Genomic DNA, 16369 nt, shown 5'->3' on the forward strand with positions numbered 1-16369 from the left:
GAGGTTTCCCGAGACCAAAAACCTTTTCATATGCACACAAGCTGTCTTTGTTTTACTTGCTGTAATTATCTTATGCAGAATTCTCATGCGGCATCTAAATCAAACTTACTAAATCAAGCTTTATGATGATGGGACCTCCTCGCAATTTCTTCATATAATTGTGCTTTGGTTTGCTTTAACTTAAAACAGCTGGTCTTTCATTCTATCATTGATCTGATCATTCAGTCCTGAAATTCCCTTTTTGTGACATTGATTTTTTTTTTCTTCTCCAGAATGACTCTTGGACTTCCCCAGATTTTAACTAGATAGGCCTATAGCCCATTAAATTGTATTTAGTAAATCTTAAAATTATATAATAGTATTATTAATAAAATATTCTGTGGATGAATGAATAATATATATTAGGGCTGGGTAAAGAATATTGATATCCCAATTTTAATCGATTCTCATTTTATGAAACGCTATTGATTAAATCCCAAAAATCGAATAGTCTAGCCTGTTTTCAGTTAATGGATGGAACACTGAAGCGCACCTCCCATCCAATAAATCGCAATAAGCATTCTGCTTTGGTACTTTTAATATGAAACAAAGTCTCAAGATTTCAATTTATGTCCATTGTATTGCAGCATTCAAGCAATAAATGCCGTTTTGGAGCGCCTCAGTTCAACAGATGAGGCAGCGCAAGGCGCACGTGAACTGATCATCTCCTCCACATTAATACCAGTTTCAGCACAAAATAAACATGACTAAAGATCCGAAGCTAAGTTAAAATAAAAAGTACAACTTTACAATCTGTATCCTGTCTCATGTAGTTGCTCAATCACATTGACCTCAGAAAGCATATTCGGTGACCTTATTCATTAGTCAGCCAGAGAGAAAAAAAAACTGTTTTGCTAAATAGATCCACCATATAACATTCATTATATATTTTTTTACTGTTCTTTAATGTTTTATTTATATTTGAATAAATCCGTCCCAAGTTGTTTTATGACAGCCACTATTTAAATGTGTATATTTAAAAAATAAGTCAATTTTAACCTTCAACATTATAATGTATAACCAACTGACTCTCATGTATATTTTACAGCATTAGTTGATAGATTTACTATACCTGATATGTATCCAAAATAATCGAATTGGATTGATAATTGAATCATGAAATTTGTGTCAAAAAACCCAGCCATAATATTTATTTATATATAGTACATAATATATTTATATAATTTATGTTTCTACCTTATTGTTGAAATATATAGCAAAATTATAATATAATATCTGTGGCTATTACTAAAAATTTAGAACTCATATTTATAATTGGATGAAAGTGTAAAATTATATATAATGCATAGGACTAATCTGTAGTATAATTAGCTTTATATAAAACAATATAAGTCTACAGTATGTCCTCATTAAGAAAAAAACACATGCATTTGTGTGCTTATTTGGGATAGAATGTTACAAAATGAGCATTAGAGGTGAAAGGTTCAGGAACAGGAGAAGATATGGGTATTAGAGCGTCTGTTATGGAGCTTCCTCTGGATGAAAAGATGGAGAGAGAGTAAAGTGTGCAGAATGAGTGAAGACGTAAGACTGCTTTATTGTCTCTGTGCGGCTCAGCAATTCCCAGTAGAGCTTGAGGCAAAGGAAAATTCTTACTATACATCGTGGTGCTATTTTTCAAGTCAAATATTTACCTAGTGTTGGATGACTGCGTTCCCTTCAGATTGCCGATAACGTTTCAAAAGCTGCTTACATTAACACAGCAAAGAGTGCTGCGATGACACTGCCATCACCTGTGCTTTGAAAAAAGGTGGCTGCTTATTGTACGTGATTCATTATTTATCAGTTTTATTATTAATATTATTTAATGAAATATATCAAGTATTTTTCTTTCACATAAGTTAAATTACATTTAAAGGATTCAATAGTACTTTTCACAAACATGGTGATAAACGCGCACAAAATGAAAACACTGCCATATTGAGATCACATGACCAGCTGAATACTACACATTTAATCAGTATGAATGAATTATGCTTGACAGATATACCTTAGTGACTATGAAAAGATGTGAAACAAAGGCAAATGCACATTTAAGTACCTGTTGGTGAAACCTAAACAGCTGCCTTCTGTCAATTCAGTCAGTCACTGACTAAACATGCTGTGTTTTGTGCTTGAAGGCTTCTCCTAAGGAAACTGGTTTCATATAGGCACTATAACACAATGTCTAATTATCTCTCACAAATTCAGCTGAGCTCTAAAGATAACCAAGTGAAATTGTCATTATTCTGCTTATTCTTTAGTAGAAATTCAATCAGAAATTTAAAACAGTACAAATTTGTGAACAAATCAACTGCTTTTCAGATCCTTTGCAACAACTTGGATCGGTGTTATATATAAATAAAGCACTCTGTCTGTGGTGATTTTTTTTTTTTTTTTTTTTTTTAAATCGGTGCAATGCTCTTGTATGCATACATTTTTCAAATTGTTCTGTATGACTAAACGTCCTGATTGGTCCATGGTTGTATGTCCTTCCAAATCTGTCAGTGCTACAGGGATCATTCTGTAACCTCCTCACTCCTCTGTGAATCTCTCTCCACTGAGAGATCAATATCCTCCCTCTCTCTGACACACATGTCCTCTGTGAGTAAACCACTGTGGCTGCACTTTCTTTGGGCTAAAGGGCAAAAATGGCAGCCTGTGAGTATGAAATCGGCATGTTCAGAAAAAAATATACAAACCTGACCGACTTTTCTCTTATGTTCACTAAGGCAACATAAATTTGATCAAAAATACAATAAAAACTGCAAAAACTTTTCAGAAGCCATGAGTCTTCAGTGTCACATGATCCTCCAGAAATCATTCTGATCATATCAATACCAAAAGGGACTTCGGATGAAAATTAGCCAGTGTTGGCTAAATCTGGTTCATATTACATATTTATGTATTATTAATGTGCATTGTCCCTGATTCAAATAAAAAATAAATGTTGAAAAAAAACTTTGATTTTTTTAAAAAAAAATTTTTATTAATTGATACTTTTTGAGTACCACAGTCCATTGTACATGTTTTGATGTTTTAATTACAGTATTTTACATCAAATATTTTTATTAATGACCACTAAGCTGTGTATTTGACTGGTGTTCCTGACAACCTACATTTATTTGCTTATAGTTTAATCATCAACTATATCACTCACTCCAGTTATTTTTTTTGTCTTACATAAGACAGTTACTCGAATCAGTATTTCACATCTCTTTGTTTACTTGTTTGGTCAGTAGCCATGTAATAAGCAGGATAACACATGCAATCAGCCGCTCGTTATCACAAAATATACTCCTTCAGGGTGATTAAAGATGTGATCGCCTTGTCAGGCATTGTTATAATGACCGGCTGACTATACCTGATCCTTTATGTAGAGTGTATTAATCCAAGCTCTGTCGGTTCTCAGGGATTGCACACAGTTTGTGCTCTTTAGGTGGGGTCATTGCCTGTACACACAGCTGTCAGCCTTTCACTGATGAATCACTGGGGAGGGAAGTGACGTGATGTTAACAGCATTTGAACTTGTGTGTGTGCATGTGCGTCAGTGTTTTGGACTGTTTTCCTTTGACTTTCTGGCATATTTCAAAAGCACACATGTAGTAAGGCTGTGTTTTTACATTAACTCTAGCAAGTGCATTAGTGTGTGAGAAGTGTGTGTGTGTGTGTGTGTGTGTGAACCTGCGTCAGTGCGTCTCTCTACAAACGTGTTTTTAGTTACTTAAACAGTGATTTTACCCCCTCGTTGCTAATGAATATAATGTAGCAATTCAGTATCTAAGGTATTTTATTAATAAAAGTCGAGGGGAAGCGCTCACAACAAGTTGGTGTCCTCCTGAATGTTTGAATGTGTGTGCAGCTCGATCTCCGATCTCACAAACCAAAATAGTAGACATGATTGTCTCAGGCCACATGTAAAATCCTATGAATTATTATAAAAATTATTAAAAAGAATACGTATGGATGACAGTTGATTACAATAATAGTTCAGCTTATTCGCCTCATTATTAATAGTTTCCCCTGTGGGATAAATAAAGTTAATAGTCTTATTAATAATACTTCATTAACATTGTTATTTATTACCCCTTTTACAGTATTAATCATGAGTCAAAAACCAACAAGATTTTATTTATTTTTTTCCACCATGTTTCCAGTTCTCTGCCTCAGGTCCAAAAAAAATGTAAAGAATGTACAAACTGAAAACACTAAATACTTTTGTGATCTACTTTCATTAGTTATTTTCAAGAGTCTCTCTCTCTTGCCCCACCCATGCACGATAATATTGTGTATTGTTGATCTCACAGGCTGATGATATGACGATTTGAAAAATGACCATATCACCCAACACTAGCGGGATCACATCAGGAGAAACTTTACCTCTCCTTACTTTCGGATTATATAATCAGAGAATACTTGTTTTCAGTTTGAATTGGTTTATTTAAAAGTAGACATTTCAAGCTTTCTATACATATATGTATCATGAATATGAGGCACATATTCACTGAGGTTCAGGTTGTTTTATTCATGTGCTTGTGAAGAAAGCTCCCAGAGACCGAGACGGCAGAGAGCTAACCCTGTTTGTTTTATTTTATTTTATTTTACAAAAGCATATTGTTTAGTTGTTATTAATACATAAAAAAATGAAAAAAAAAATACCCTTTGCATTAGCAAATGATGCCCTATTTTTAGTTATTTTCATGGTCATCAAGAAAACGTGATAAAACATACTGGCCTAATGAATAAATCCCTTTGTCAAGTTTTCCTTTTGTTGTTTTCTCTAGTCAGACTTTGCATTTCAAGCACATCTTTTACAATGTAAAAGCAAACAAACAGGTTTTTGTGCAAAACAGGCAGAGTAATAGAATTTAGAATCAGGCTTTAATGGATAAAAACACGTTGAAAAGGAGCACAGAAACCTTCACCCCTTTTCCCACTATAGCAGCATTCACTTTCATTTGTCTGTCTACACAAGAACTTTGTCTTCTCTTTGATTGGTTCATGTGGAGCGGGTCAGAGGAATGTATCACTACATGAAAAGGAAATGTTTCTACAGTGGCTTCCTAAAGCAGCCAAAGGTTCCTAGAGAAAGGAAAAGCAGCCCATTGTTTTCAGCAGTTGTTTCCATTGGCCGATGCAAAGGATGTGGAGGGGGTTATCTCTGTGTGTTGATTGGTTATTTTCTTTAAGTGCTCTTTGAAAGTTTTTATGTAAATAGCCAAGGCAACCTGACATTTTTCAATGTCAACATTAGGGTGCACTTTATATAACTAAAGAGGGTCACACGTAATACAATTACTCATTTTTATTTTACATAAAGCACCTCAATAAATTTTTAGAAGAAACTAAAGGTTTTTAATTCATTTAAATTATTCATTGCTTCACAATTTCTTCTGTCTTTTAGAGTGGTAAATCATGAGGGGAAGGGCTAAAAGACTCCAGTGTTGGATGAAAAAATAACTTTATAAAACTCATACACTAGACAGTTGAGTACATAGTATAAGTGCAAAGTGTAGGGCTGCACGATTAATCGAATGCTATTGTCATGCATATGTTGTCAGTAAAGCCAGTTCTAATAAATCTCCAGCACGTGCTTTCAGATGGAGCAGCATTTACTACATAGAGCCATAGTTTACAGACAAGCTATGCAAAATCTTATTCATAGTCACAGATGATTTAATCGCACGATTATGAAATCGTTCTGCGATTATGAAAGCTATTTGCATAACTTGTCAGTGAACTATGGCTCTGAGCAGTAAATGCTGCTCCATCTGAAAGAACGTGAAAATACCACATTTAATAACATGTTTTTAATCCCAACTCACTTCATAATGTCAGTCGAGTGTTTGAAATAAATCCTTCTGTAAGATGATGTGGCTTCTTATAATAAGAAACGAAACATTTACATAGAGAAATGTAGAACATGCTGGATTCATTTAAATGGTATTTTTGTGGCTTAATATTCACAGACACTAGTCCATATTGTGATTTAAGTGCACTGACCTACTTTTAATGTATCCATCCTACATTTGTGACAAATTCTGTGACATTCCCCATTATACAGTAAATTCTGTTTTTATGACAGGATTTTTTTGATTCTGTCCACGTTTTCCACATTGCAAATATCATAGGACCCTACTAATGACTACTAGTGACTCTGTCATACTGACATTATTGTTTGTTTTTACAGAAGTGGCTCTGAAGGTTCACCTGAGTGATGCTAGCACTCATCAGCCCCTCGCTGCTGTCACCGTGGAGATCTTCACTAACCACACTTCTGTTGCCTCTGATATCTCTGGTGCCGATGGCAATGCCTACATCAGGTTCCCTTATCGCCTTGGCGACCTTCTTGTAGTGACAGCAACCAAGCGTGGCTATGTACCCAACTCCATTCCATGGCGGCCAAACAGGCTTCCCGGTAATGACCTCATACTGGATAATTAATTTGACATGCTCATTAGCTCTGTTTTACATTGAGATTACATTTCCTGTCATCTAACACTCAAAGTTTGTTTAAAAAAATGAAGAGAAAAAATTATAACTCTGTGACATGTATCAAAATCTCAAAATCAATTTGCATTTTTCATGCTGTACTTTAAATGTTGCAGTGCCTGAATTCACTAGTAGCATTTAACATTGTTTATATATATATATATATATATATATATATATATATATATATATATATATATATATATATATATATATATATATATATATATATATATATATATATATATATCTATATATATATATATATATATATACAGTATATATATATATACAGTGTATATATATATATATATATATATATATATATATATATATATATATATATATATATTATTATTATTATTTTTTTTTTTTTTTTTAAACGGTAAAAACATGGATGTTTATCTCACTATTTCTGTTCAACTAAACAGTCAGTAAATGTAAAAAAAATCATACTTTTTTCACCGTGTTTTAAAGTGTTGTTTCTTTGCTTTGATGATTGTATTACTTCTACTGTAACTCTTGATGACTGACACATCCTTTGGGTCAATTTATAGAGGATCTGGGACAGGAAATGAAAACTAGAGTGGAGCAGGAATGCAGAAAGCTGTTAGAAAGAAATAGAATGTTCCATTACAGCTAATGAGATTAACCTAATAACTAGTTGCAGACACGAGAATGCGCCTAAATACCTAAACACAGCACAATCACACAGATGTTTCAGGGCACTGAGATTGTTTAGTAACACTCTGTGGAGTGAACGGAAGATCATACTCATTCTCCCTGTGCAGATTAATAGCAATAATAAGTCAAGCATCTTCAGAGGAAACGTATTGAGATGTTATGGACATGATTCTGAGCTCGCAGGTCTGGTGACTCATCTTCCTAACTATCAGTTTGTTTGTGTGTCTGTGTGTTTTCCAGTCTTCTCATCTCTCAGTCTGGATCTGCTTCCTGAGAGGGCTGCTACTCTGATGGTGTATGATGATGTGGTGCAGATTGTCTCTGGATATCAAGGTAAGAGTTACGTGTTTGTGTGTTGAACAGGTTATTTTGCTGCCTTTTGTTCTGTAAGTCTTGACATTGTGACCCTAACTCAGTTACGTTTATTTATATATTGTTATGGATTGTACACTTTTAATGCTGCTCCTTCATAGATTAAAAAAATCATTACAAAGATGTTTAATATTTAATACTTTGTGTTTAATAGTTAAATGTTTTATAGTTTTATATTTATTTTATTTATTATTTTATTTATCTTGAATTAAATATGTTTAATAGTTAAATGCTTAGTAGTTTTATATTTATTTATTTGTATTTTTTTTTTCTTTTATTCATCTTTATGGTCAGCAAAGATTAGAAGAACATGGGTTAAAAGTATTCATAATTTTATGTGCTGAACTATGTAATGAACTTTTAATGGTCAAGCACTTTTGTTGTTCACACATGACAACAAACATTAACACTGCTGCACTAGGGAATGAAAAAAATGTGTGTTAATGAACTACTTGTAATGGAGGAGAAATGTGGAGGAGAGAGTGAGGGTGTGTCTGAAGTCAACGGCCTGACAAATCCCTAGTGTTGTGTGTGTGTGTGTCTTTCTAATGGGATTAAAAAACTACCTTTAAAAAAAATCTGGGGTCATTAAGACTTTTCTCAGCACTGATTCATTATATAAATTCAAAATAACTGGTAACTGGTAAACAACTTTTGCAATTAAAAACATCTGTTTCAAATAAATCCTTTTTTTTCCTTTCTATTTGTCAAGAGATCCTGAAAAAAATGTATCATAGTTTTCACAAAAAATATCAATCAGCACAAATGTATTATTATTATTATTATTATTATTATTATTATTATTATTATTATTATTATTATTATTATTATTATTATGTATTGAAAATAAGAAATGTTTCTTGAGTACCAAATCAGCATTAGAACGATTTCTACAGGATCATGTAACACTGAATACTGGAGTAATACCTGGAGTAATTTCTATAACACAGAAGAGGAGGACACTGCAGGATTGTGAATCTTGGATAAAAACTGAAAAAGGGACCATATTTCCCCCTTTAAATTTATTTCCAGAGAGATAAAATTGAAAATTATCTAACCGTATTAAATATATGCATCATTTTCCACAGTTCATTGGTAAAATAGAGCATAACCGTTGCTGACAATATTGTGTCTTATGAAGTCAGATTATATTAACTTGAACATGACTTTATTTATTTATTTTACCATATTTTAAAGTATAAAATAGTGATCTTAAAAGGAGGACAAATGAGCATCTGTCTCAAGCCTGCGCTGGTAGACAGGCATGATATTTCAAAACCGGAATGTCTGACCCAAAACCAGACGAATGGCCACCTATCACAATAAATTAATAAAAATGTTAAAAAAAAACACAAAAACTTGTTAATGGAAGCATATATTCTCTGCAAGTTCAGAGCTGAGTCATGAGCTGGACCATACTGATTTGCTTCTTGAGTAAATCTATGTTGTTTAAAGGATATTTAGACATTTTTACTGGAAAACAAGACAAATACTGAGGAAAATAATGAAAATTTCCATTGAATTGTTTGGGTAACTGTGTCATGTGGCAAGTGTAATCAGAATCATTCTGTACTGTTGTCCACGTGGCTCATGAGACTTCATGCTAATTAAAGCTTTCTGTGTGAGTGTGATACCAAACTAAAATCAGAGGCTACACACACATAAGAATGAGAAAAATTTACTTCAAACCAATCTTTCATATTCCTTGTTTTTTGTCTCCCTGTTACCCACATGTGCTGTTTTCTTTCTAGCTTACACTGTTTTCCTTTGCCCTTCCTCCTAGCAACCTCTTTCTTTTGGTAACCTGTCCCTCGTGTGTGTGATATTTCAGGAGAGAAGCATGTTTATGGGTCTCAGGGGAACACTAACGCTGCACTCTCATTCAGAGTGTCGCCCCAGTCCTGTCCCCTAAAAACACTCAATCACCACACACTTGTAATAAAAGCAGAGCCTCGGACGCATGGCTGAAACACACACACGTGCCCCAGATCTGCTGTTGTGAGCCTTCATTTGGGGATGTTTATCTCACACTTTCACCTGTAGCTCAGAGGTCCCATCTCTGTCCACCAAGGCTTTTTCAAACAAAACACCTCTCATAGTTCATCAGTTGTGTGTGATGTGCATAAAAAGCTCTTCTGAAGAGAAGGGTGTAGCCAAAGAACAATAAAAAGTCTTAAGTGAGACAGAAAGCATTAATTATTTTCATTGTGATTATTTTCATGAATAAATGGCTGATAAAAAATAAATTTCTACCAATTTGTCTAAATAAATGAAAAATAAAGCACTTAACACTAAAATCAATTGTTTTAAAGGCAAGTAAATTAAATAATCATAATATGTCATATTAATAATCAATTAAATTAATATATATTATATACAATATGTATATATACTGTATTAATGTACAATGTATATATATACATACTGTACATTAATATTATTATGTACAGTATGAAATATGGATATTAATTTTGAGATTTGCTAAAGATTAAATTTAACGCTGTTATTAAATTATTGCAGTTTTTAAAATCAACTGAAAAGGCAAAGATAAACCAAATGTGATCATGCACAAATAAATATCAGTTGGCTGTTTATTGTATAAATGTTTGAAAATCTGAGATCGGCTAGTAACCAATATTTTCCGTTCAATTCAAATGAAAAACTATTTTTCCAGAAAGGATGCATTACATTGTGACAGTAAAAACATGTATTATGTTACATGTTAAATTACTTAAAACATGGATCATAATTCTATTTTTAAATTCTTTTTATTTTTCTATTATAACTTTTATAACTTTCTGTTCATCAAAGATTCCTTGGAAAAATGTATCACCATTTTCATAAAAATATTAAGCAGCATAACTGTTTAAACCTGGATAATGATGAGAAATGTTTCTTAAAGGTGGGGTAAGTGATTTCTGGTAGCCAGTATTGATATTTCAAATCACCAAAACAAACACGGCCCTGCCCCAAAAGCGTCTCGCCCCTATTTTGATAGCTCCGCCCCACGTATACGTACTCAACCCAGGCAACAATTATGGCAGAATCTGCTGTGCCAGCCGGCCGAGGGTATGATGTCATCAAATAAGTGAAAGAAATATGTGTTGCTATGGTAATACAGGTCAAATGTGTTTTGGTAGTACTGTGTGTTTTAACAGCGTATATTATTTGTTCTGTGAAACAAAGCAAAACCAATGTTACTCACCTATTGAGAAGAAACAAAGCAACCTCGGCATCCGATCGCAGGCCTTCCCGCTCCTTGAGTTCTCTCCAGCGCTGGAAAGCTGATCCGATATTTACTCAGGTCCTACTTCTTGCCTTATCGTAAGCCGCCTTTTGTTCTGCAGACATTTTTCTCTTATGTTTTTTATCCGCCATCCGTCCTGTGCACTGAGCGCTCTTGTCCACCTTCATGAGTAGACAAGCCCCTTACTGCTGATTGGCTACTCGGCACAACTCAGTTTTCTAAAGCGTTTTTGAAAAAATACATACCCCACCTTTAAGCACCTGTAATTCAACTTTTCCATCACAGAAATAAATTACATTTTACAATATATCAAAAAGACAGCTATTTTAATCCAGAAATTGTTTTACAAACCACAAACTATTGAACAGTAGTGTATTGTGCACCCCTAGTACTGAAGGTCTTGCATTGGGAGTTATGTTGGTTTAGTGGGGTACTAAGGACCATGTGGGCTCATGTCTATGGTATGTAAGATATGCCACAATGGAAACATAATGACCTCATCGATCTCAAGAGACACACGCTGCAATACCAGCACTCCATCAGCTACTGAGCCATTCCATTTAGAAGGAGAGCGAGATGAAAGAATGGAGTTGCATGTATTATGTCATGGATATCAGATCATTAACCTAATGTATGCTCATTTCTGCCTTCTTATTTTGTTGTGTTTGTGTATGCGTTAACATCTGTAGATTCAAAGCTGCAGCCATGGGTGCAGTTCCAGAGAAGAGCATTGAGTCTTCCTTCTAATGCAACCTACACCAACCTGACCGCCTTCCTCACAGTGAGCAGTTCAACACAAGACACGCAGTACTTCCCCTACCTGCAGGGGCTTCATCCCAACTACACAGGTAACACATTAGAGAACTAGGAAGACTAGGGTTGGCATAACATCCAATTTTAGTAGTCAATACCAGTGAAAATCAACATATGATATGATATGCTATTGATTGAATATTGCCAAAAAATATGTATTTAATTTGTATTAAATATTTCAATACGTTTAATATGTAATTAGCAAGTGTAAATTGGGAATGCTACTTTTATTTTATCTTGAAAAGTAATTTTTACTCTGAATTGATCAGTACTGCTTTCAGGATAACAGCTTTTTAAAAGAATGTGGTTCAGCTCTGAATAATTAATTGTTAAACCATTACAGAACAAGTTTTGTCATCCATAATGATGATTTATGCTGCAAACGTGAGTTCACTCTAAAATTAATGAAACTTATTTTCTACTGTGGTCCTGATTATAATGGATGGCTTATGTCTGTCTGATACTATTTAAGATGACTCCTTATCAATATTTAATATAGGTCATCAAGTAACATCAAGGGTGGATACAATAAAGTATTAAAATTGTTTCTTGTACAGAAGTGGAAAAATGTCTTTTAAGTCAAACACTGAAATGTAATAACGTTACAATAAAATGCATAGATCAAATGATTAACTTCTTTCAGCAAAGATGCATTAAATTGATCAAAATTAACAGAAAAGATAATGTTACAAAAATTTCCATTAAAAAAAAAAATTATTTTGAACACTTTAAAAAAACTGAAAAAAATGTCTCACACTTTTTACAAAAAGGTTAAGCAGCAACTGTTTTCAACAATGAAGATAATATAAAATTTTCCTAAGCAGCAAAACATATTCATTTCTGAAGGAGGATATGACAATGAAGACTGGAGAAATTATGCTGAAAATTCAGCTTTGCCATCACAGGCATAAATTACATTTTAAAATACATTAGAGTAGAAAAGATTATTTACGATTGCAATAGTTTTTCACAGTGTTACTGTTTTTACTGTATTTTATTTCAAATAACTGCAGTCTTGGTGAGCATAAGAGAAGCTTAATTCAAAAACATAATTTCTTACCGCCTTACCGGTAGTTTCTATAGTATATTCTTTATTTCTGTTTTTTTTCTCACCCTGTTTATATCTTTTATGCATACTCTTTCTCTGATAGGCATTGATCGAAAGTTCGAGTTGACTCCTATAGCTGCTATCAGTGTCCATCTTTTGGGAAGTGATGGGGTGGAGTTTCATGTAAGTGAGCCAATCAGTGTGAGCATTCCTCTTCCTGCAAACAGTGGCTTAAAAGAGAATGATCACATTCCCGCCTGGAGGTTTGACCCTAAACTGGGTGAGTTTATAACACATTCATCTTATAGTAGATATTAAAGCATTCCTGTTTACAGCCTCTGTGAATGTAAATCACATGAACTTTTACTAACAAATCACAAATAAATGGTTTCCTGAAGGTGTTTCCTGACCGAGGCGAGTTTACTCTGTGTTTGTATGTGAGGTTGTGATTTCTTCAAAGCCTTTAGATTTCCTGTCTTCCTGGTCTCTGAAGCGAATAAGTCCAAAGGAAGTGTTCAAACCTGAGCTGGGTGGGAATGTTATCGGATGGTTTTTGAATCTTTTTGATGGACCCATTTCCCAACTCTCTCACACACGAAGATCTTTTTTTCATGACTAAATTCTTTAAACAAAAAATTAAGTGCAATTTTATTTGCTTTTAAAGTAGAGTCATCAAAAAAAGTCTTAACTAGCTAAGTAAAGAGACATCCTGTAAAGTTGCTGCTTTTTGCTGTAATTTTTTTTTTTCAGTAGGCAAATACTCATAATCAAATATTCAAATAACAGACAAACACAATAAATCTGTTCCGAATCAAATCCAATTCACAAGGGATTTCCACACTGTGGTTTCATTTCTAATCCCACACTGAGGTGTAATTCACAGACAAAGTGCTTTGAATTTTTAACATATCATAAATGCATTGCTTTAAAAATGTTACATAAGTGAACATCTATGGAGTTTCTTAATCATCCAGGTGACTTTGAATTAGTTGTGGTTGACAAGCGACACTGTATTTCTCTCATACTTAATAATCTAGATTTGCTTTTTGGCTTTTCTGTTGTTTTGAAGGCTCATTTGGTGTATCTACTGGCTTGTTTTTGGCTTAATGGGATATTTTACCCAAAAATGAAAATTTTATGTTTATCTGCTTACCCCCAGGGCATCCAAGATGTAGGTGACTTTTTTTTTCAGTAGAACACAAGCGAAGATTTTTAACTCAAACCTTTGCAGTCGGTCAGTCAGTGATGGACGAAGTCCACAAATCAAGTACTTGAGTGAAAGTACAGATACATATAATAAAATAATACTCCAGTAAAAGTAAAAGTACTCCTTTTTCAATTTTACTCGAAAGTACAAAAGTACTCGATTTTTTTTATGTACTTAAGTAAAAAAGTACTGATAGATAAATTTATTTTGCAATTTTTATATAGGCTACTTAATTTAACTTTATATTAGCACATTTTTTTTTTTTTATAATCCTACCGCTCAAAATACCTGGAATTTTCTCAAAATAACCACTATATGGAGTCAAAATATATTTTTATTGTTGATATGGACTACGCTGATGAGAGTGATGTAGTAATGTTCACTGTGAAGCTTACACTGCGGTGTACCTTAAAGAAAACAGATTTGTGACCCTGGACCACAAAACCAGTCATAATTTCAAAATTGAAATTTATGCATCATCCGAAAGCTGTATAAATAAGCTGTTAGGAAAGGATGATATTTGGCTGAGATACAGCTATTTGAAAATTTGGAATCTAAGGGTGCAAAAAAATCAAAACATTGAGAAAATCACCTTTAAATTTGTCTAAATGAAGTTCAAAACAACTCATATTACTAATCAAAAATTACATTTTGATATATTTACGGTAGGAAATTTACAAAATATCTTCATGGAACATGATCTTTACTTAATATCCTAATAATTTTGCCATAAAAGAAAAATGTATCATTTTGACACATACAATGTCTTTTTGGCTTTTGCTACAAATATACCCCCAGCAACTTAGGATTGGTTTTGTGCTCCAGGGTCACATTTGACCATCAGATTTTCACCAGTAAGAAAAAAAGTTATTTAAATTTTGTTGTTTTGCAGAACATCACAGTTATATATGACATGAGAATAAGGCCTGAAGTTATTTTTTCATAATGATTTTTTTCTTCTCAAACCTTGTCTGTGGTGTAAAATCACCCCTGGCCAAATGCCCCCAGAGGGCATCACTTCCCACTTGCTCTGAACATCACATGCTTTCTTTTTCCCCCAGATGTAATCTATCTAGGTCAGGGATCCTCAAATCTAGACCTCGAGATCCACTTTCCTGCAGAGTTTAGCTCTAACCATAATCAAACACACCTGAGCATGCTAATCAATGCCAATCAATGTCTTTGGGATCATTAGAAAATCACAGGCAGGTGACTTTGATCAGGGTTGGAGCTAAACTCTGCAGCGCATTGGACATCCAGGGCAAGATTTGAGAAGGGGATCTAGGTGATTGAATAAAAATATTTGGACTTTATTTTTAAAAATTACCTCAACTTAGCACCAGCAAGCTTGTTAATTAAACTTTTGACGTTATGTCAGCAGGGAATTTGAACGTGCATGAGTTATTTTATTTAATCTGTGTTATTTTAATGTTTTGTTTTTTGACCTAAGAGGCACTAATGCTGATGTGTCTGTATTCAAGCATTTCAGTGGGCTTAAATAGATCACCCTTTACAGCAGATTTAGTTAACAAACAACTGACAGTTTTGACCTAAATATGACTTTCAGTTACAAAAATTAATCCTAAAAATCGACATTAGTAACTTACTTTTAGCAGCATCAGATGCGCGCGCGCTCACAAGATCTCCCGGTTCTTACTTTTGAATTCCGTTCACTGGAGACTCGCACTAAACGGTTCATTTGAATCAGTGAGTTGACAACTTAAAAACAGCTGCAATCGGATGATTCAAATTCGTGAATGAATCGTTTGGTGTGATTTGCAAACCGATTTAAAAGGTTCATTGAAAAGAATCAGTTCGTTCTTTAATCAGAAACCGCTTCTGCATGTCAGAGCACGTGATATAATATAAGGAGTAACGATATGTTTTATGAAATGTAGTGAAGTAAAAAGTACGATCTTATGCTTTGGAATGTAGTGAAGTAAAAGTTACTAAAAATAAAACTACTCCAGTAAAGTACAGATACTTGAAAAATGTACTTAAGTATAGTAACAAAGTAAAGCTACTCTGTTACTGACCACCACTGCTGTCAGTCATATAATATAAGTGAATGGGAATCATGGTTTTGAGAGTCAAAAAACATACACAAGCAAAACCAAATTAAACCCTGCAGTTTGTGACTCTCAAAGCCAAGATTCCCATTCACTTATATTATATGACTGACAGAATGCAACGGTTTAAGTTAAAAATCTTTGTTTTTGTTCTACTGAAGAAACAAAGTCACCTACATCTTGGATGACCTGGGGGTAAGCAGATAAACATCAAATTTTCGTTTTTGGGTAAACTATCCCTTTAAGTGTAAAGTAACACTGGAACAGTCATCTCTTGATGCTTTAATTGTCTGGAGCGCTTTGTCTCTGTGAGCATATACAGAATTTGTCCCACCGTGATCTGACAGACAAAGGTCTTTACCTCATAAATCTAAACTCTGAATATCCCATAATTTCCC

At 33.8% G+C, this 16369-nt stretch overlaps 1 protein-coding gene across 1 annotated transcript in view; it reads left to right on the plus strand.

Annotated features, from left to right (window-relative positions):
- Positions 1–16369, plus strand: part of fam171a1 (family with sequence similarity 171 member A1) — a 38880-nt gene that overhangs the window by 11788 nt on the left and 10723 nt on the right. The window contains exons 2-5 of the mRNA XM_042741114.1: positions 6230–6457; positions 7456–7548; positions 11524–11682; positions 12799–12975. Coding sequence (XP_042597048.1) covers positions 6230–6457; positions 7456–7548; positions 11524–11682; positions 12799–12975 — 657 coding nt within the window. The remainder of the gene's footprint in view (positions 1–6229; positions 6458–7455; positions 7549–11523; positions 11683–12798; positions 12976–16369) is intronic.

This window comes from Cyprinus carpio, chromosome B16 (assembly GCF_018340385.1).
Source record: "Cyprinus carpio isolate SPL01 chromosome B16, ASM1834038v1, whole genome shotgun sequence".
In the NCBI taxonomy this organism is placed as follows: domain Eukaryota; kingdom Metazoa; phylum Chordata; class Actinopteri; order Cypriniformes; family Cyprinidae; genus Cyprinus; species Cyprinus carpio.